The sequence below is a fragment of the Hylobates moloch genome, unplaced genomic scaffold (assembly GCF_009828535.3).
Source record: "Hylobates moloch isolate HMO894 unplaced genomic scaffold, HMol_V3 SCAFFOLD_10, whole genome shotgun sequence".
Taxonomy (NCBI): Eukaryota; Metazoa; Chordata; class Mammalia; order Primates; family Hylobatidae; genus Hylobates; species Hylobates moloch.
In genome coordinates, this window is record NW_026652285.1 from 22,161,158 (window position 1) to 22,180,958 (window position 19,801).

At 49.6% G+C, this 19,801-nt stretch overlaps 1 protein-coding gene across 5 annotated transcripts in view; it reads left to right on the plus strand.

Annotated features, from left to right (window-relative positions):
* The window catches only part of ARHGAP23 (Rho GTPase activating protein 23), a 95,720-nt gene extending 88,468 nt beyond the window's left edge, over window positions 1-7,252 (plus strand). For 4 of the 5 annotated variants that reach the window (XM_032163399.2, XM_032163398.2, XM_058445244.1 and 1 more), the window contains one exon: window positions 4,816-7,252. In XM_032163399.2, coding sequence (XP_032019290.1) covers window positions 4,816-5,844 — 1,029 coding nt within the window. In that variant the 3' untranslated portion in view covers window positions 5,845-7,252. The remainder of the gene's footprint in view (window positions 1-4,815) is intronic. The other variant, XM_032163402.2, reaches the window with a different exon arrangement.
* The last annotated feature ends 12,549 nt before the right edge of the window (window positions 7,253-19,801 follow it).

Consider the following 19,801-nt stretch of genomic DNA (forward strand, 5'->3'; position numbering starts at 1 on the left):
TTGATTTCCCCGGCCCTGCTTTATTCAAGTTCCTCAAATTCCTTGACCCCAACCCTTGCCCCATAAGAAACCTCCCCATGACCCTGACCCTGACGGAGAACTGGCCGTGAAAATTTTTGCATTGACAACAGATACTGGAATGCAGGGATTCCCTATCTACTTCAGGCCCCTTCAAGAATCAGAGGAGGCCACCGGGTGCGGTGGCTCACGCTTGTAATCCCAGCACTTTGGGAGGCGGAGGCGGGCGGATCACGAGGTCAGGAGATCGAGACCACGGTGAAACCCCGCCTCTACTAAAAAATACAAAAAATTAGCCGGGCGTGGTGGCGGGCGCCTGTAGTCCCAGCTACTCGGAGAGGCTGAGGCAGGAGAATGGCGTGAACCCGGGAGGCGGAGCTTGCAGTGAGCCGAGATCATGCCACTGCACTCCAGCCTGGGCGACAGAGCGAGACTCTGTCTCAAAAAAAAAAAGAATCAGAGCAGGCCAAGCATGGTGGCTCATGGCTGTAATCCCAGCACTTTGGGAGGCCAGGGTGGGGAGATCACTTGAGGCCAGGAATTTGAGACCAGCCTGGCCAATATGGCAAAACCCCGTTTCTACTAAAAATACAAAATTAGCTGGGGGTGGTGGTGCATGCCTGTAATCCTAGCTACTCGGGAGGCTGAGGCAGGAGAATTGCTTGAACTGGGGAGGCAGAGGTTGCAGTGAGCCAAAATTGCACCATTGCATTCCCAGCCTTGGCAATAGAGCGAGACTCTGTCTCCAAAAAAAAAAAAAAAAGAAAAAGAAAAAGAAAAGAAAAAAGAGAAAAGTTATGCACTCTTGCTCCAGAAAGACACCTATCTACACAAATCCTGTGGCAAGTTCAAGGAGTTTATGGACCCCCAAAGCCTACCCAGGGACTCCAGTTAACAGCACCTTCTCCAGAGTATTCCGGCTGGTAATTAGCTTGTTTGGCAGAAGGTGTCAGTCCAGCTATCAATAATGCCTTTGGTCATCGCTGATTCCTAAGTTTAAAGTATTCAACAATATGAATAGTTACAATTTATTGAGCATTTGCTGTGTTACTGTGCTCAGAATTACTAATCTTCACAAATGCCTTGTGAGTTAGAGATAGAATTGCCCTTATTTTGCAGTTGAGGAAACAGAGGCCAGGGGAGCTTCTCTAACTGGCCCCAGGTCTCACAACCAGCAAGTCGCCTGCTCCAGAGCCTCCCCTCTGAGACAGAACCCATTAGGAGATGAGGCCTGCCCTGGGTGACCCTGCCCAGCTGTGAGATTAGAGCTTGAGGGCAGGGTGGGTATAAAGTCATCTCAGGCTGCTGTAACAAAATGCCATAGCTAGGTGCCTCAGACAACAGAAATTGATTTTCTCACAGTTCTACAGGTTAGAAGTCCAAGATTAAGGTGCCAGTGTGGCTCATTTCTGGTGAGGGTTCCCTACCTGTCTTGTAGATGGTAGATGGCCACCTTCTCACACTGTGTCCTTACAAGGCAAGGCAGAAAGAAAAGAGAGCGCAAGCGAGTGAGAGAGCCCAAGCCCTCTGGTGTCCCTTCTAATAAGGGCACTAATCCCATCAAAAGGTCCCACCTTTACCTAAACCTAATTAGCTCTCAAAGGCTCCACCTCCAAACTGGGGGTTAGGGCTTCCACATGTGAGTTTGGGAGGTACACAATTTAGTCCATAGCAGTGAGTGAAACCAGCTGATGACTGGTTGGTGGAACTGGGCTCATTGCTGTCCGGGTCTCTGAGTAAGGCACTAGCCAGGTTTGTAAGCCCACTCCACAGCCATGTGCCTGACACCTGGCAGGTGCTCAGTGTGTGTCAGATGAATACACTGGACAAAAGAAAAAAAGGTTGTAGGCACGGTGGCTGATGCCTGTAATCCCAGCACTTTGGAAGGCCAAGGTGGGAGGATCACTTGAGGCCAGGAGTTCAAGACCAGCCTAGCCAGCATGGTGAAACCCTGTCTCTACTAAAAATACAAAAATTAGCCAGGTGTGGTGGTGCGTGCCTGTAATCCCAGCTACTCGGGAGGCTGAGTCATGAGAATTGCTTGAACCCGGGAGGCAGAGGTTGCAGTGAACCGAGATTGCACCACCTACACTCCAGCCTGGATGACAGAGGGAGACTCTGTCTCAAAAGAAGAAGAATAATAATAATGCTCTAGCCTGGTGCAAGGGTCCCCTGTAAGCTCTGCGTGGAGCCCCTGCCTGCACCTGGACCCTTCTGGTGACAGGGACCTCCATCATAAGATTGCTGTGACAGGGAGAAAGTTCATTATAGTGACCTACATCCAGGTCCTTGTCACTTCCGTCCATTGCTCCTGCTGGCCTCCTGCTTTCCTGCAGTATATCATGGATTAACTCCCTGATCTCTCTGTGAATCTGCTGACCTGTGCATTCCTTGGAAGAGAAATCAGTCTGACCTCGTTACTTCTGGAACCAGCTGGGATGAGAGGGTAGTTTGATCAGATGATCCTAGTGGCCTCTTAAGTTTCTCAGAGAGCACTGGCCAGGAAAGAAAGCAGTATTGGCCACCATATGCTCCAGGCTGAACCTAGCAGTGCAACCACATCGCACAACTCCAGGGGGCGCCTTCTGGTGTTGTGCATTGTGGACAACCATGGCCCAGGAGCCACATGCCTGTGACTCCTGAGTCCCTGACATGCTCTGGTTTTCTCAGAACTAATTAATGTGAGACAGAGGACAGTGGCTGCAGCGGCCACAAGAGGCCTCTGGGTCTCCATTCATTATTACACCATGGCTGAAGCAAGATGTGGTCTGTGAGGAGGGGCTGAAGGGCAGCGTGACCTTGTCAGGTCATTCCAGCCCAAGACAGGAACCAGTCCCAGCGTCTGCTTTTACAAGGCTTCCTGTGTTAAGGGGACTTCATTCACCAATTGTTTGTTCATTTCATGGTTATTGAGCACCTGTTATGTGCCATGCAGAAACAACCAAGTCACAGCCTTTGCTCTCAAGGAGCTCCGAGTTCAATGAGGCTGATGTGAGAAGAGCTAGGAGCATAGTGAGATGACAGGATCATAAAGAAGTGATCTCCCATCTCAGGCAAAGGGAGGGCTGGGAGGTTGCTGTACAGAGGAAGCCATGTTCGAGCTGGGCCTTGTAGGGTGAGTAGGAGCTCATCCAGCAAATAGGGCAGGGGGACATTAAGGGCTGGCAGCAATGTAACAGTGTAGGTTACATCAAAGGAAGGGTTGGTAGGGCTGTATTTCCACAGTGAGGGCTGTGTTGGGGTTGGGGTCAGGGCAGAGCAGGGCAGTAGGCTGGGAAAGTTGGGGCTGGGTTGTGAAGAGCCCCATGTGCTGAACTGGGGAACTTGTGCTTTATCCTGGTGGGTGCTGGGGCATGCAAGCTTCTGAGCAAAGCTGGGTGAGGATCAGATTCCTGCTTCAGAATGGTGGCTCTGGAGGAGGGACCCGGGCTGGGGTAAGAGTGGAGGCAGGAAACCCTATTAGGAGGGGCAGGAGGGCCCAGAGAGGGCAGAATGAGGGCCTGCCAGAGGAGGAGGAAGAGGAGGAGTTGGCTTTGGGAGCCATTTCGGAAGAATCCAGGACTTGGCTGTGGGTGGAGGGGAGAGGGAGGAGTCACAAGACCGCCCTAAGGTGAGGAACGTGAATGGAGGCAGTTTGGGGCAGGGCTAGGTAGGATGCTGTGGTTCCGGAGAGGTGAGTTTTAAGAGCCTACAGACACCCAGGTAGAAATGGATTCTCAATGGGAAGAAGAGTCGCGGAGCTCAAGTGAGTGTGGTGTTGGACAGGGAGGCCTGGATAGCAGTGCTGCTTGGGAATGGTATTTTCTAGGGAACACGAACAGAGAAGGCAAAGAGGCCAAAAACAGTCCTGGGAACACTGACTGAGTCTTAGTGGGGAAGCGGGGGGCGGGCAAGAAGAGCCTCCCAAGAGGCAGAGGAGAGGCCAGAAGGGCGGATGAAAACCAGCTTCCAGAAGGCCATGGCCGGCAGCATGGGCCCTCCTGGGAAAGTGTGAAAGGCCAAGGCCCCAAAACACCACAGGGTGTAGCAGTGAGGGCTGGTTCAGGTGAGAACAGCGGCATGAAGTTGCCCAACTTGGGATTGGAAATCACAGTTTGGGAGCGGCTCCAATCCAAACCATGACACCATACGGAATCTTTCAGCCACTTGCAGGGGCGGAGCTGGCAGCGGGATTGACCTGGGATTGGGGATTGGCGGGGTGGGGAGCTGGTGGGGTCCGGCGGAAAGGGAAGGACGTGAACTTGGGCGGGTTGCCTGGAGAGGCCCGTAGATGCTGGGCAGGTGAGAAGGCAGGTTTCCAGGTGGCGGCGGGTGAAGAGGAGGTGGGGGGACTTGTGGTCAGAGAGCGCCCCTGCTGGGGATCTGGGGATCAGCATGCAGGAAGCTCTGGGGATGACACTCCAGGGGCGTGAGGCTGCCAAGCGTTATTCACTGTGGAGAGACTGCCATCACCAGAGCCGTGTCTAAAGGATTTAGCCAGGGCTGGATACTGAAAACAGAATGGAAGGGGGCTTTGGGAGACCAGCCCACCTCACAAGAAAGAGCTGAGAGCCTGGATTTGGGCCAGCGGGGGTGCTGAGCCGGCTGCAGAATGGGGTGCGGGGCGCGGCGGTAGTCTCTGGACGGAGGGCGGCATGGGGCTGGAGGAGGAGCGTTTTATGATGCGGCTGTGGGTGCTGGCCTTGGCTGAGGCTTGTGGCGACTGGGTGCCGTGGCGTGGGGGTGGACCGGGGAGAGCGGGGTCGGCAGGGGGCCGAGTCCGTGCGCCCCCCACATCCTGACCTGTCTCCCACACAGGGTTCGTGGGCCCCCAAGAAGGAGCCGTACGCCCGGGAGATGCTGGCGATCTCCTTCATCTCGGCCGTCAACCGCAAGCGCAAGAAGCGGCGGGAGGCGCGGGGGCTGGGCAGCAGCACCGACGACGACTCGGAGCAGGAGGCGCACAAGCCTGGGGCGGGGGCCACAGCGCCGGGGGCTCAGGAGCGACCGCAGGGGCCGCTGCCTGGCGCCGTCGTCCCCGAGGCCCCCGGACGCCTCAGTCCCCCGGCGGCGCCGGAGGAGCGGCCGGCCGCGGACACGCGCTCCATTGTGTCGGGCTACTCCACCCTGTCCACCATGGACCGCAGCGTGTGCTCGGGCGCTAGCGGTCGGCGGGCAGGCGGGGGGGACGAGGCGGACGACGAGCGTAGCGAGCTGAGCCACGTGGAGACGGACACCGAGGGCGCGGCGGGCGCGGGGCCTGGGGGGCGCCTGACGCGCCGGCCGTCCTTCAGCTCGCACCACCTCATGCCCTGCGACACCCTGGCGCGCCGCCGCCTGGCCCGGGGCCGCCCAGACGGCGAGGGTGCGGGCCGGGGCGGTCCCCGCGCCCCGGAGCCTCCCGGCTCGGCGTCGTCCAGCAGCCAGGAGTCGCTGCGGCCCCCAGCGGCGGCGCTGGCCTCGCGGCCCTCGCGCATGGAGGCGCTGCGGCTACGGCTACGCGGCACGGCCGACGACATGTTAGCCGTGCGCCTGCGGCGGCCGCTGTCGCCCGAGACCCGGCGGCGCCGGAGCAGCTGGCGCCGCCACACGGTGGTGGTGCAGAGCCCGCTGACTGACCTCAACTTCAACGAGTGGAAGGAGCTGGGCGGAGGGGGCCCCCCGGAGCCTGCGGGCGCGCGGGCGCACAGTGACAACAAGGACTCCGGACTCAGCAGCCTGGAGTCCACCAAGGCGCGGGCCCCGTCGTCCGCTGCCTCGCTGCCGCCCGCGTCCGGGGACCCGGGGTCCCTGCAGAGCCAGCCCCCGCGCCGCTCGGCCGCCTCCCGCCTGCATCAGTGTCTGTGATCCCCACCTCCCGCGCCGCTCGGGCGCCACCCCTCCCCAGGAGGCTTCACCAGCCTGCACCTCCTCTTCTGTGGCCCCTGGGTGCATGGTGGGGATGGAGGGCGCAGCAGGCCGTGTCTTTAGTTGGTGTGCTGGAACTGGCAGGGCAGAGGAGAAGGCTGGAGCCGGACTAAGAGTGAATGGAAGGGGGTTCCAGAGGTAATGAACAGAAGACGAGGGGGCGTGGGCTGCTGGGGTCTGTGTCCCTGCACACATGCGCCCGATAGGTCCTTCTGAGCCTTTCTGTGGCTGCACTTGGGGACCCTTGTGGACCATGGGGTGTGGCTAGGGAACCCCTAAGTTTCAGACTAAAGGAAAGATCCTGGGTGATGCTGGACTTTTGCTTCTTTCTTCTGCCCTCCCACCTCAGCTTGTAAGTGGGGATGTGTGTATGTCTGGGGAGAGGAGGTGTAGGGTGCGTATGTCCATGGGGGGAGGGGCTTGTGTGTGCGAGTGTGTGCAGTCATTGTCCCAAGGTGTTTCCAGTGGCGACTTCTGTCCCCCTACCCCCACCCCGGTCCCCACTTTGCCCCCCAGGGCTCCCTGCCTTTGGTGCACACAGGATGCTGCCCTCCCCCCTTGCCAGAGCCGGAGAAGGAGGTTGGGGCCACTCCAAGGAGGCAGGACTGAAACCCTCACCAGGGTTACTCCCCAACAAACATCCTTTTGCCTGAGTCACCCTCTAAGCGCTTTAACCACGGGCAGCTGCCTGTTCCCCAAACAGTTTTTGGGGGGATCCAGGGTCCCCCTTGCTGGTACCTCCCTCACCCCTCTTTTCGTTCTTCCATCTGTGCCTGTTCCTTCCACAGCCCAGGCACACAGAAGCCCACCTTCTTCCCCTTAGGAGGGGGGATAGTCAACACCCCTGGTGTGTCTCTGTCACTCACACACTGATTTATGGGGTCTGAGCTGGGCTGTTCTTGCAGGATGGACAGGACCCAGGGCCCTCTTCTCCCCACAGGCTGTAAATAGACTTGCAATCACCAGGCCAGCCCCCACACACCCTCACTCATTCCAGGGAAGCCCAGGTAGGTGGTGAACCCGCTGCCACGTCTATCAGTCCTCTTGTTTTATGCAAAAATTTACTGTAAAGTAGATTTCTTTCCCTCCCGCCCCCATCCTTTTATTGTAAATATTGTCTCTAAATGTGTAACATATTATAAAGAATTTATAAGGATTTTTAAAGATGTTTTGCTCATTTACAAAAGTGTTGTAACAGTGTTGGACAAAGCCTTCCACCCCACGTCCGCATGGCTCCTTTCACTGTGTCCTTGACACACCTCTCTGGCAACAACTAAAATTTCCTGCTTCTGAAAAGTCCCGTCTTAAAAGTACAGTCTATATCTTGGAAATAAATGGCCTTCCTCAAGGCACGAGTCAGCTGTCTCACTTGTTTTGGAGGGAAGGGGCTGGGAGACAGGCGAGGTATCTGACCCAGGGAAGGAGGGCAATGGGGACTGGACCAAGGGGTGGCAGGGCGGAGGCAAACTTCTTCCTGGTGACCTTTTTGTAAGTGTCCTGGGGGACTGGTCAATGACAGAGGGACAGATATGAGTTGGAAGAGTGGGTGGCCTGGATTGCTGTGGGAGGTTTCCAGGCACCTGCTCTCTGTTCCTACAGAGCCCAGGCAGGTGCACAGGCACCTTCTCAGGCCTACCTGGAGCTTCACAATGGTTCCAGCAGTCCTGCCCCACAGACAGGAGGCTTGGGCCAGCTGTTGTAGGCACTCCAGGCCCAGATAATATTGCAAAAAGAATGGGTTTTGCCCGTTGTCCTCTTCTCATATGTAAGCTTACAACATGGGGTGGGCATCCCTCTGTGCCGGCAGTGGCTTTGTACTTGCCCCAGCCAGTTTACAGGCTGCCGCTGCTGAGCCTCGCAGCCTTCCATAGCAAGACCAGGTGCCAGTCATTAAAGGGAATCTAGGGGCCGGGCGCGGTGGCTCACGCCTGTAATCCCAGCACTTTGGGAGGCCGAGGCAGGCGGATCACGAGGTCAGGAGATCGAGACCATCCTGGCTAACGCAGTGAAACCCCATCTCTACTAAAAATACAAAAAATTAGCCAGGCGAGGTGGCGGGCGCCAGTAGTCCCAGCTACTCGGGAGGCTGAGGCAGGAGAATGCCGTGAACCCGGGAGGCGGAGCTTGCAGTAAGCCGAGATCGCCCCACTGCACTCCAGCCTGGGCGACAGCGAGACTCTGTCTCAAAAAAGAAAAAAAAAAAGGGAATCTAGGGAGGGCTGGGGCGGTGGCTCACGCCTGTAATCCTGGCACTGTGGGAGTCCAAGGCGGGAGCCCAGGAATTCAAGACCAGCCTGGGCTACATAGTATAGTCCCTCCCCCTCCTCTATTAAAAATATATATATATTTAAATCTATATATATATATAAAGAGAATCTAGGGAGGAGCCCAGAAGCTGGGAAGAGCTCAGTTCTCACCGAATCCTATGCCCCATCCTCCCAGGTTGTTTCTGTTGGGCAAATGAGCTTATAGCATTGTAGGCTCTGCCAGCTCCAAGGGCTTTACACGTCTCTTTTATTTTTTGTTTTTTGTTTTGAGACCGAGTTTCGCTCTTGTTGCCCAGGCTGGATCTTGGCTCACTGCAACCTCCGCCTCCCAGGTTCAAGTGATTCTTGTGCCTCAGCCTCCTGAGGCACACCACCACACCAGGCTAATTTTGTATTTTTAGTGGAGACAGGGTTTCTCCACGTTAGTTAGGTTGGTCTTGAACTCCCGACATCTGGTGATCCACCCGCCTTAGCCTCCCAAAGTGCTGGGATTACAGGTATGAGCCACCGCACCCAGCCAACACGTCTTAAATCAGTCCTCCAACACTCTTGAGCACACCACGATTGTTTTCGCATTTTATATATGAGGAAATGGAGGCACGCAGCAGTGACATAACTTGCCCAGCCCAAGGTCACATAGCTAGTAAGCTGTGGAACCAGGATAAATTTAAGTCCAGAGAAAGGACACAGAGATGGGGTAACAAGCCCATTGGGCTGCCTTCTCCAGACTGTAGTAGACTTCGAGTGAGAATGGATGAAAACCCTGTGCTCTCCTTCAAAAATAAAGTAGGAATAGGCCTGGCACAGTGGCTCATGCCTGTAATCCCAGCACTTTGGGAGGCCAAGGCAGGTGGACACTTGAGGTCAGGAGTTTGAGACCAGCCTGACCAACATGGTGAAATCCTGTCTCTACTAAAAAGACAAAATTAGCTGGGTGTGGTGGTGGGCATCTGTAATCCCAGCTACTTGGGAGGCTGAGGCAGGAGAATCACTTGAACCCGGGAGGTGGAGGTTGAAGTGAGCTGAGACAGTGCCACTGCACTCCAGCCTGGGTGACAGAGCGAGACTCTGTCTCAAAAAAAAAAAGAAAGATAGTATAAACATTTTTGTTGTAATTATTTTCCTTTTTGTCTTTAACCCTGTCTTTAAAAGATAACTACATAAAGCAATAATTACAAAACTGTGTTGACATATAAAGGTGTAATTTGTATGACAATAATGGCATGAAGGACGGGAGAGGAATGGAGCTATATTAGAGTAAAGTTTTTAAATACTATTAAAATTAGGTTACTATTAAGGTGAACTAGATTGTTCTAAATTAACATGCTAATTGTAATCCCTAGGGCAACCACTAAAAAAACTCAAAAAATTGTAAATGAAACAAAACGAAAATGGAATTAAATAGATGATATATTAAAAAATACTGGCCAGCCGTTGTGGCTTATGCCTGTAATCCTAGGACTTTGGGAAGTCAAGGCAGGAAGATTGCTTGAGATCATCCTGGGCAATCTAGTGAGACCCATCTCTATAAAAAATTTTTAAAAGTTAGCCAGGCATGGTAGCACATGCCTGTAGTCCCGGCTACTTGAGAGGCTGATGTGGGATGATTGATTGAGCCCAGGAGGTGAGACCCTGTATTAAAAAAAAGAAAGAGGCTGGGCACGGTGGCTCAAGCCTGCAATTGCAGCACTTTGGGATCTCGAGGCGGGTGGATCATGAGGTCAGGAGATTGAGACCATCCTGGCTAACACAGTGAAACCCCGTCTCTACTGAAAATACAAAAAAATTAGCCAGGCGTGGTGGCGGGCGCCTGTAGTCCCAGCTACCCAGGAGGCTGAGGCAGGAGAATGGCGTGAACCCAGAAGGCGGAGCTTGCAGTGAGCCGAGACTGTGCCACTGCATTCCAGCCTGGGCGACAGGGCAAGACTCTGTCTCAAAAAAATAAAAATAAAAATAAAAAAAAGAAAGAAAATATTTATTTTACACTCAAGAAGGCAGAATCAGGCTAGGGGCAGTGGCTCACGCCTGTAATCTCAGCACTTTGGGAGGCTGAGGTGGGAGGATCACCAGAGGTCAGGAGTTTGAGACCAGCCTGGCCAACAATGGCAAAACCCCGTCTCTACCAAAAATACAAAAATTAGCCGGGTGTGGTGGTGTGTGCCTGTAATCCCAGCTACTTGGGAGGCTGAGACAGGAGAATCGCTGGAACCCAGGAGGCAGAGGTTGCAGTGAGCCAAGATGGCGCCACTGCACTCCAGCCTGGGCAACAGAGTGAAACTGTGTCAAAAAAAAGAAAGAAAGAAAGGGAGGGAGGGAGGGAGGGCGGGAGGGAAGGATCAAGGAATAGGGAACAAAAAAGGCAAGACATATGAAAACAATTAGCAAAATTAGTAAATCCTAGCTTATTAGTGATACATTGAATGTAAATGAATTTAACACCCCAATCAAAAGGCAGAAATTGGCAGAATGGATTATTATTTTTTTCTTTTTATAAGACTGGGTCTTGCTCGATTGCCCAGGCTGGAGTGCAGTGGTGTGATCCTAGATCACTGCAGCCTCGACATCGTGGGCTCAAGCAATCCTCCCACCTCAGCCTCCCAAGTAGGTGGGACTACAGGGCCACGTCACCACACTTGGCTAATTTTAAAAACAAAATTTCTGTAGAGACGAGGTCATGCTATCTTAACCAGGTTGGTCTCAACCTCCTGGGCTCAAGTGATGCTCACACCTGGGCCTCCCAAAGGGCTGGGATTACAGGTGTGAGCCACCGGGCCCAGCCCAGAATGGATAAAATAAAATAAAATGATCTAACTGTGAGATATTTACTTTAGAGTCAAAGACACAAGAGCTGAAAGTAGAAGGATGGAAAAAGAAACCATGTGAGGAGTTATTAAAAGACAGCTAGGGTGGCTACATAAGCATGAGACAAACTAGACTTTAAGACAAAAATTCTTACTGAAGGCTGGGCGAGGTGGCTCATGCCTGTAATCCCAGCACTTTGGGAGGCTAAGATGTGTGGATCACCTGACATCAGGAGTTCAAGACTAGCCTGACCAACATGGTGAAACTCCATCTCTACTAAAACTAAAAAAATTAGCCGGGTGTGGTGGTGTGCACTATAGTCCCAGCTACTCGGGAGGCTGAGACAGGCACTCCTAATTGCTTGAACCTGGGAGGTGGAGGTTGCAGTGAGCCGAGATAGCACCACTGCACTCCAGCCTAGGCAACAGAACAAGACTCCGTCTCAAAAAAAAAAAAAAAAAAAATTGTTACTAAAGATACAATATCTTTTATAATGATAAAAGAGCCAGTTTATGAGGAAGATAAAATGATTGTAAACATATATACTCCTAACAACAGAGCCCAAAATACATGAAGCAAAAACTAATAAAACTGAAGGGAACTGAACTGAATTAGACCATTCAATATAGTAGTTGTAGACTTCAATATCCCACTTTCTTTTTTTTTTTTTTTTTTTGTGAGGCGGAGTCTCACTCTGTCGCCCAGGCTGGAGTGCAGTGGCACGATCTCCACTCACTGCAAGCTCCGCCTCCTGGGTTCACGCCATTCTCCTGCCTCAGCCTCCCGAGCATCTGGGACTACAGGCGCCCGCCACCACGCCCGGCTAATGTTTTGTAGAGACGAGGTTTCACCGTGTTAGCCAGGATGGTCTCGATCTCCTGACCTCATGATCCGCCCACCTTAGCCTCTCAAAGTGCTGGGATTACAGGCGTGAGCCACCGTGCCCAGCCCCCACTTTCAATAACGGATGAAACAACGAGGCAGAAGATCAACAAGGAAGTAGAAGCCTTGAACAACACTGTAAGCCAAGACCTGAAAGACATCGAAACACTCCACACAGCAGCAGAACACACATTGTTCTCAGCTACGCATGACACACTCTTCAGGATAGACTTACACTAGGCCTTAAAACAAGCCTCAATAAACGGAAAAGGATTGAAATTATATAAAGTCTGTTCCCCAACTGCAATGGAATTAAATTAGAAAATGACAACCAAGGAAATTAACAAATATGTAGAATTTTTTTTTTTTTCAAGGCGGGTCTTGCTCTGTCCTCCAGGCTGGAGTGCAGTGGCGCGACCTTGGCTCACTGCAGCCTCCGCCTCCTGGGTTCAAGTGATTCTCCTGCCTCAGCCTCTCAAGTAGCTGAGACTACAGGAGTGTATCACCACGCTCGGCTAATTTTTGTATTTTTAATAGAGATGGGGTTTCACCATGTTGGCCAGGCTGGTCTCGAACTCCTGACCTCCAGTGATCTGCCTGCCTTGGCCTCCTAAAGTGCTGGGATTACAGGCGTGAGGCACCACGCCAGGCTAGAAATATGTAGAAATTTAAAAACACTCCTAAATAATCAATGAGTGAAAGATGAAATCACAGGGAAATTAGAAAATATCTTGAGATGAATGGAAACTAACACACAATATAATATAACTTACAGGATGCAGCTAAAGCAGTGCTTAGAGAGACATTTGTAACTATGACAATATTAGAAAAGAAGAAAGATTTCTAATTAATAACCTAAACTTCCACCTTAAGAAACTAGAAAAAGAAGAGCAAACTCAACCCAAAGAAAGCCAAAGGAAGGAAATAATAAAGGTATGAGTAAAAATAAATGAAGTAGAAAATAGAAAAAATAGAGAAAGTCAGTAAAACCAAAAGTTTTTTCTTGGAAAAGATCAACAAATTGACAACTGTTTAGCTAGACTGACCAAGAAAAAAAAAAAAGAGAGAAGACTCGGATTGATACCTCAGGCATGAAAAGGGTGCTAGCAATACTTACAAAAAGTAAAGGGGAGCCAGGTGTGGTGGCTCTCGCCTGTAATTCCAGCACCATGGGAGGCCAAGGCGGGTGGATCATTTGAGGTTAGGAGTTCAAGACCAGCCTGGCCAACATGTGAAACCCTGTCTCTACTAAAAATACAAAAATTAGCCAGGCGAGGTGGCGGGCACCTGTAATCCCACCTACTCAGGAGGCTGAAGCAGGAGAATCACTTGAACTTGGGAGGCAGAGGTTGCAGTGAGCTGGGATCGTGTAACTGCACTCCGCCTAGAAGACAGAGCAAGAGTCCATCTCCACACACACACACACACAAAAGTAAAGGGATAATAAGGGAACACTGTGAACAACTGCATGCCAGCAAGTTAGATAAATAGAAGAAATGAAAAAATTCCTAGAAAGGCATAAATTACCAAAACTGACATAAGAAGGAGATCTCATAAATAATCTGAACAGACTTACAACATGGAAAAAGATTTAATTAGTCATTTAAAAGCTTTCAACAAAGAAAATTCCAGACCCAGATGGCTTCACTGGTGATTTCTATCAAATATTTAAAGAAAAATTATTACAAATCTCTCACAAACTCTTTCAAAAAAAGAAGAGGAAGGAACCGTGAGGCCAGTATTACCCTGATACCAAAGCTAGAAAAAGATATCACAAGAAAACCACAGACCAACATCCCTTGTGACTATAGAAACAAAAGTCCTCCACAAGCTACCAGCAAACCGGTTGGGTGTGATGACTCACACCTGTAATCCCAGCCTGGGAGGCTGAGGCAGGCAGATCACTTGTGGCCAGGAGTTGGAGACCAGCCTGGCCAACATAGCAAAACCCTATCTCTACTATTAATAAAAATACAAAAATTAGCTGGGTGTGGTGGCACACACCTGTAATCCCAGCTACTCTGGTGGCTAAGGCACAAGAATTGCCTGAACCCAGGAGGCGGAGGTTGCAGTGAGCTGAGATCACACCACTGCACTCCAGCATGGAAGAGAGAGTGAGACTCTGTCTCAAAACAACAACAACAAAAAGATACCAGCAAAACAAATCAAGAAACATATACAAAGGATTATACACCATGACCAAGTGGGATTTATCCCAGGAATACAAGGTTGGTTTAATATTTGAAAATCAATCGATGAAACACACAAAATTGAGAGAATAAAGAATAAAAATTACATGATCATCTTAATAGATGCTGAAAAAGCAAGACAAAATTCAACACTCTTTTATGATTACAAAATTCAATAAACTAGGAATAGAAGGAAACTTCCTCAACCTGATAAACATACCTATGAAAAATCTGTAGCTAGGCCAGGCAGGGTGGCTCATGCCTATAATCCTGGCACTTTGGGAGGTTGAAGTGGGTAGCTTGCTTGAGCCCAGGAGTTTAAGGCCAGCCTGGGAAACATGGTGAAAGCCCGTCTCTACAAAAAATACAAAAACTAGCCAGGCGTGGTAGTTCACATCTGTAGTCCCAGCTACTTGGGAGGCTGAAGTAGGAGGATTGCTTGAGCACAGGAGATCGAGGCTGCAGTGAGCCATGACTGAGCTACTGCACTCCAGCCAGGGTGACAGAGGGAGACACTGTCTAAAAAAAAAAAAACACTACAGCTAATATCATATTTCATGCTATTAAATTAATAGACTGAGAGCTTTCCCTCTAAGATCAGGAAACAGACAAGATGTCCACTTTTACCACTTCTAGTCAACATTCTACTGGGAGTTTTAGCCCAGGCAATTAGGCAAGAAAAAGAAATAAAAGCCATCCACAAATAGAGATGTAAAACTGTCTCTATTTGCAGATGACATGAGATTGTATGCAGAAAATTCTAAGGAATCCACTAAATAGGAAACTCCAAGGGGCCTCAAATAGTGAAAACAAAATTTAAAACAAAGTAGCAGTACTTACATTTCCCAATATCAAAACTTACTACAAAGCTGCAGTAATCTAAACAGTGTGGTACTGGCATAAGCCTAGATATATAGACCTATGGAAAAGAATTAAGAATCCAGAAATAAGCCCAAACATTTATGGTCAACTGATATATATATTTTTTACATCCATGATACACACTGGATGTCAATTTGATATTTGACAATGTTACCAAGACCATTCAGTGGGGCAAATGATAATCTTTTCTAAAAAAATGGTGCTGGAGGCCGGGTGTGGTGGCTCATGCCTGTAATCCCAGCATGCTGGGAGGCCGAGGTGGGTGGATCACAAGGTCAGGAGATTGAGACCATCCTGGCTAACATGGTGAAACCCCATCTCTACTAAAAATATAAAAAATTAGCTGGGCGTGGTGGCGGAAGCCTGTAGTCCCAGCTACTTGGGAGGCTGAGGCAGGAAAATGGCATGAACCCGGGAGACGGAGGTTAGTGAGCCGAGATTGCACCACTGCACTCCAGCCTGGGCGATAGAGCAAGACTCCATCTCAAAAAAAAAAAAAAAAAAAAATGGTGCTGGGACAACTGGATAACCACATGCACAGGAATGAAATTGGACCACTATCTCACTCTGTCTGCAAAAATTAACTCAAAATAGATCATAGACTTTAAAATAAAATCTAAAACTCTTAGAAAAAAACATAAGGTAAATCTTCATGGCCTTGAATATGACAATGGATTCTTAGATTTGGCACCAAAAGCATGAACAATGGAAGAAAAAACAGAAAAATTTAAAACTTCTGTACGTCACGAGACACAATCAAGAATGTGAGAAGAGGCCAGGCCGGTGGCTCACACCTGTAATCCCAGCACTTTGGGAGGCTGAGGTAGGCGGATCCCTTGAGCCCGGGAGTTCGAGACCAGCCTGGCCAACATGGTGAAACCCCATCGCTACTAAAAATACAAAAATTAGCCGGGTGTGGTGGCAGGTCCTGTAATCCCAGCACTTTTAGATGCCGAGTTCAAGACCACCCTGGACAATACAGCAGGACCCCCTCTCTACCAAAAAAACTTTTTTCTCTCTTTTTTTTTTCTTTTTTGAGATGGAGTCTCACCCTGTTGCCCAGGCTGGAGTGCAGTGGCACGATCTCGGTTCCTTGCAACCTTCACCTCCTGGGCTAGAGTGATTCTCCTGCTCCAGCCTCCCGAGCAGTTGGGATTACAGGCGCCCACCACCAAGCCTGGCTAATTTTTGTATTTTTAGTAGAGACGGGGTTTCACCATGTTGGCCAGGCTGGTCTCAAACTCCTGACCTCAATTGGTCTGCCCACCTCAGCCTCCCAAAGTGCTAGGATTATAGGCGTGAGCCACCATGCACGGGCAAAAAAATTATTTTTAATTAGTGAGGTATGGTGGTGTATGCCTGTAGTCCCAGCTACTTGGGAGGCTGAGGTGTGAGGATCTTCTAGCTGCGACACCAAAAGCACAAGCTATAAAAGAAAAAAAATTGATAGATTGGACTTCATAAAAATTAAAAACTGTGCGTGTCAAAGGATACTATTAGGAAAGTGAAAAGACAACCAATCATTGGATGGAAGAAAAAAAGTGTGTGTCTGTGTGTATGTGTGTGTTTTTTTTCCTGAGACAGGGACTCACTCTGTGGCTCCAGTTGGAATGCAGTGATATGATCATGGCTCACTGTAACCTCGACCTCCTGGGCTCAAGTGATCCTCCTGAGCTGGGATTATAGGCATGCACCACCACACCTGGCGGGAGAAAACATTTGCAAATCATATATTTGACAAGGGACTCATATCTAGAATATATAAAGAACAATAAAAATTCAACAATAAAAAGACAACCCAATTTAAATAAAAATGAGCAAAGGATCTGAAGACATTTATCCAAAGAAGATATGCTAATAGCTATTAAATACATGAAAATATTTTCTTTTTTTTTTTTTGAGATGGAGTCTGGCTCTGTCACCCAGGCTAGAGTGCAGTGGTGCGATCTCGGTTCACTGCAAGCTCCACCTCCCGGGTTCACGCCATTCTCCTGCCTCAGCTTCCTGAGTAGCTGGGACTACAGGCGCCTGCCACCATGCCCGGGTAATTTTTTTGTATTTTTAGTAGAGATGGGGTTTCACCCTTAGCCAGGATGGTCTCGATCTCCTGACCTCGTGATCCGCCCATCTTAGCCTCCCAGAGTGCCGGGATTACAGGCATGAGCCACCGCGCCCAGCCAAGATTTTCAACATCAGTTAGTCATCAGGGGAATACAAATCAAAACCGTGAGCTACCTCTTCATACACATTAGGGTGGCTGCAGTAAAAAGACAGACAATAACAAGTGTTGACAAGAATGTGGAGAAATTAGAATGCTTATTACATGGCTGGTGGGGCAGCCACTTTGGAAAACAGTTTGGCAGTTCCTCAAAATGTTAAACCTAGAGTTATTGTAAAACCCAGCAATTATATTCCTTAGGCTATACTCAAGAGAGCTGAAACATATGTCAACACACACAAAAAACTTGTACACAAATGTTCATGTACTGACAACCTAAATATCCATCAACTGATGAATGGATAAGTAAAATATGATATATCCATACAAGAAAAAATTATTCAGTCTGGGCACAGTGACTCATGCCTGTAATCCCAGCACTTTGGAAGGCCAAAGTGGGTGGATCGCTTGAGGTCAAAAGTTCAAGACCAGCCTGACCAACATGGTGAAACCCCTTCTCCACTAAAAATACAAAACTTAGCCCGGCATGCTGGCACACACTTGTAGTCCCAGCTACTCGGGAGGGTGAGATAGGAGACTCGCTTGAGCCCGGGAGGCAGAGGTTGCAGTGAGCCGAGATCACTCCATTGCATTCCAGCCTAGGCAACAGAGAGAGACTCTGTCTCAAAAAAAAAAAAAAAAGAAAGAAAGAAAAAAGAAAAAAAAAAGAATGAAATACTGAGGTAGGAGGTGGGACTCGACTCCAGAGTCAGCTCTTGGACACTGGACCAAATTGAGAACTAGCTAAAACAAAGATGGAGTGGAAGCAGTTCTCCATAAGACACGCCTACCAGTGCAGCATTTCAGTTTACCATTGCCACGGCAACAGCCAGAAATTACCACCCCTTTCCATGGCAACAACCCAATGACCCAAAACTTACCAAACTTTTCCTAGAAATTTCTGCATAATCTACCCCTCAATTTGCAGACAATTAAAAGTGGGTATAACTGTGAGTACAGACCTGCCTCTGAGCTGCTACTCTGAGCACACAGCCTGTGGGGTAGCCCCGCTCCGCAAGGAACAGCACCTCTGCTGCTGTGCACTGTCGCTTCAATAAAAGCTGCTGTCTAACACCACCGGCTCACCCTTGAATTATTTCCTGGACAAAACCAAGAATCCTCCTCTGCTAAACCCCAGTTTGGGGGCTTGCCTGCCCTGCATCAGTACTGATACATGCTACAACATAGATGAATTTTGGAAACATTATGTAGAAAGAAGATTGTCACAAAAGACGACATGTTATATAATTCCATTTGTGGGAAGTGTCTGCAATGGGAAATCCATACAGATAGAAAGTAAATTACTAATTCCATAGGACTGTGGGTCGGGGTGAGGAGGTAGGTGGCAGAGAGGAGGGTGCAGGAATGGGGAATGACTGTCAAGTGGTCAGGGTTCAGGGAGTTGAAATCATCTATAGATTGTGGTGATGGTCACACATATCTGTGAATATACTAAAAATCACTGAACTGTAGACTTTAAAAGGGTGCATTTTGTGGTATGTGAAATAAATCTCAATAAAGCCGTAACGGGCCAAGCATGGTGACTCATGTCTGTAATCCCAGCACTTTGGGAGGTGGAAGCGGGAGGATCACTTGAGCCCAGTAGTTTGAGACCAGCCTGGGCAATATAGTGAGACCTTGGCTGTACAAAAAACTAAAATTGTCCAGGCATGGTTGCACATACCTGTAGTCCTAGCTACTCTGGAGGCTGAGGTGGGAGGTCTGCTTGAATCCAGGAGATCGAGGCTGCAGTGAGCCGAGATAGTACCACTGCATTCTAACCCTGGTGACAGAACAAGACCCTGTCTCGGAAAAATAAATAAATAAATAAATAATTTTAAAAAGCCATAACAGGTCGGTCGCGGTGGCTCGTGCCTATAATCCCGGCACTTTGGGAGGCTGAGGCGGGCAGATCCCTTGAGGTCAGGAGTTCAAGACCAGCCTGGCCCACATGGTGAAACCTTGTCTCTACTAAAAATACAAAAATTAGCTGGGCATGGTGGTAAGTGCCTGTAGTCCCAACTACTCAGGAGGCTAAGGCAGGAAAATCGCTTGAATCCAGGAGGTGGAGGTTGCAGTGAGCTGAGATTGTGCCACTGCACTCCAGCCTGGGCAACAGAGTGAGACTCTGAAAAAAAAAAAAAGCCATATAAACAATAACAAACTGTATTCTAAAACTTGCTCTAGGCCAGGCATGCTGGCTCACACCTGTAATCCCAACACTCTGGGAGGCCAAGGCAAGAGGATCACTTGAGTCTAGGAGTTCAGTATAAGCCTTGGCAACTCTGTCTCTGCAAAAATTGAAAAATTAGCCAGGGGTTGTGACTTGCACCTATAGTCCCAGCTACTCAGGAGGCTGAGGCCAGAGGATTGCTTGTGCCCAGGAGTTTGAAGTTGCAGTGAGCTATCATGGTGCCACTGCACTCCAGTGTGGGTGACAGAGCAAGACCTTCTCTCGAAAAAGTAAACTAAGACAAATAAAAGACAATAAAACTTGCTTTGCCTATCCAGTGGGTTTTTTTTTTTTTTTTTTTTTTTTTTAGACGGAGTTTCGGTCTTGTTGCCCAGGCTGGAGTGCAGTGGCACGATCTCAGCTCACTGCAACCTCCGCCTTCCGGTTTCAAGCAATTCGCCTACCTCAGCCTCCTGAGTAGCTG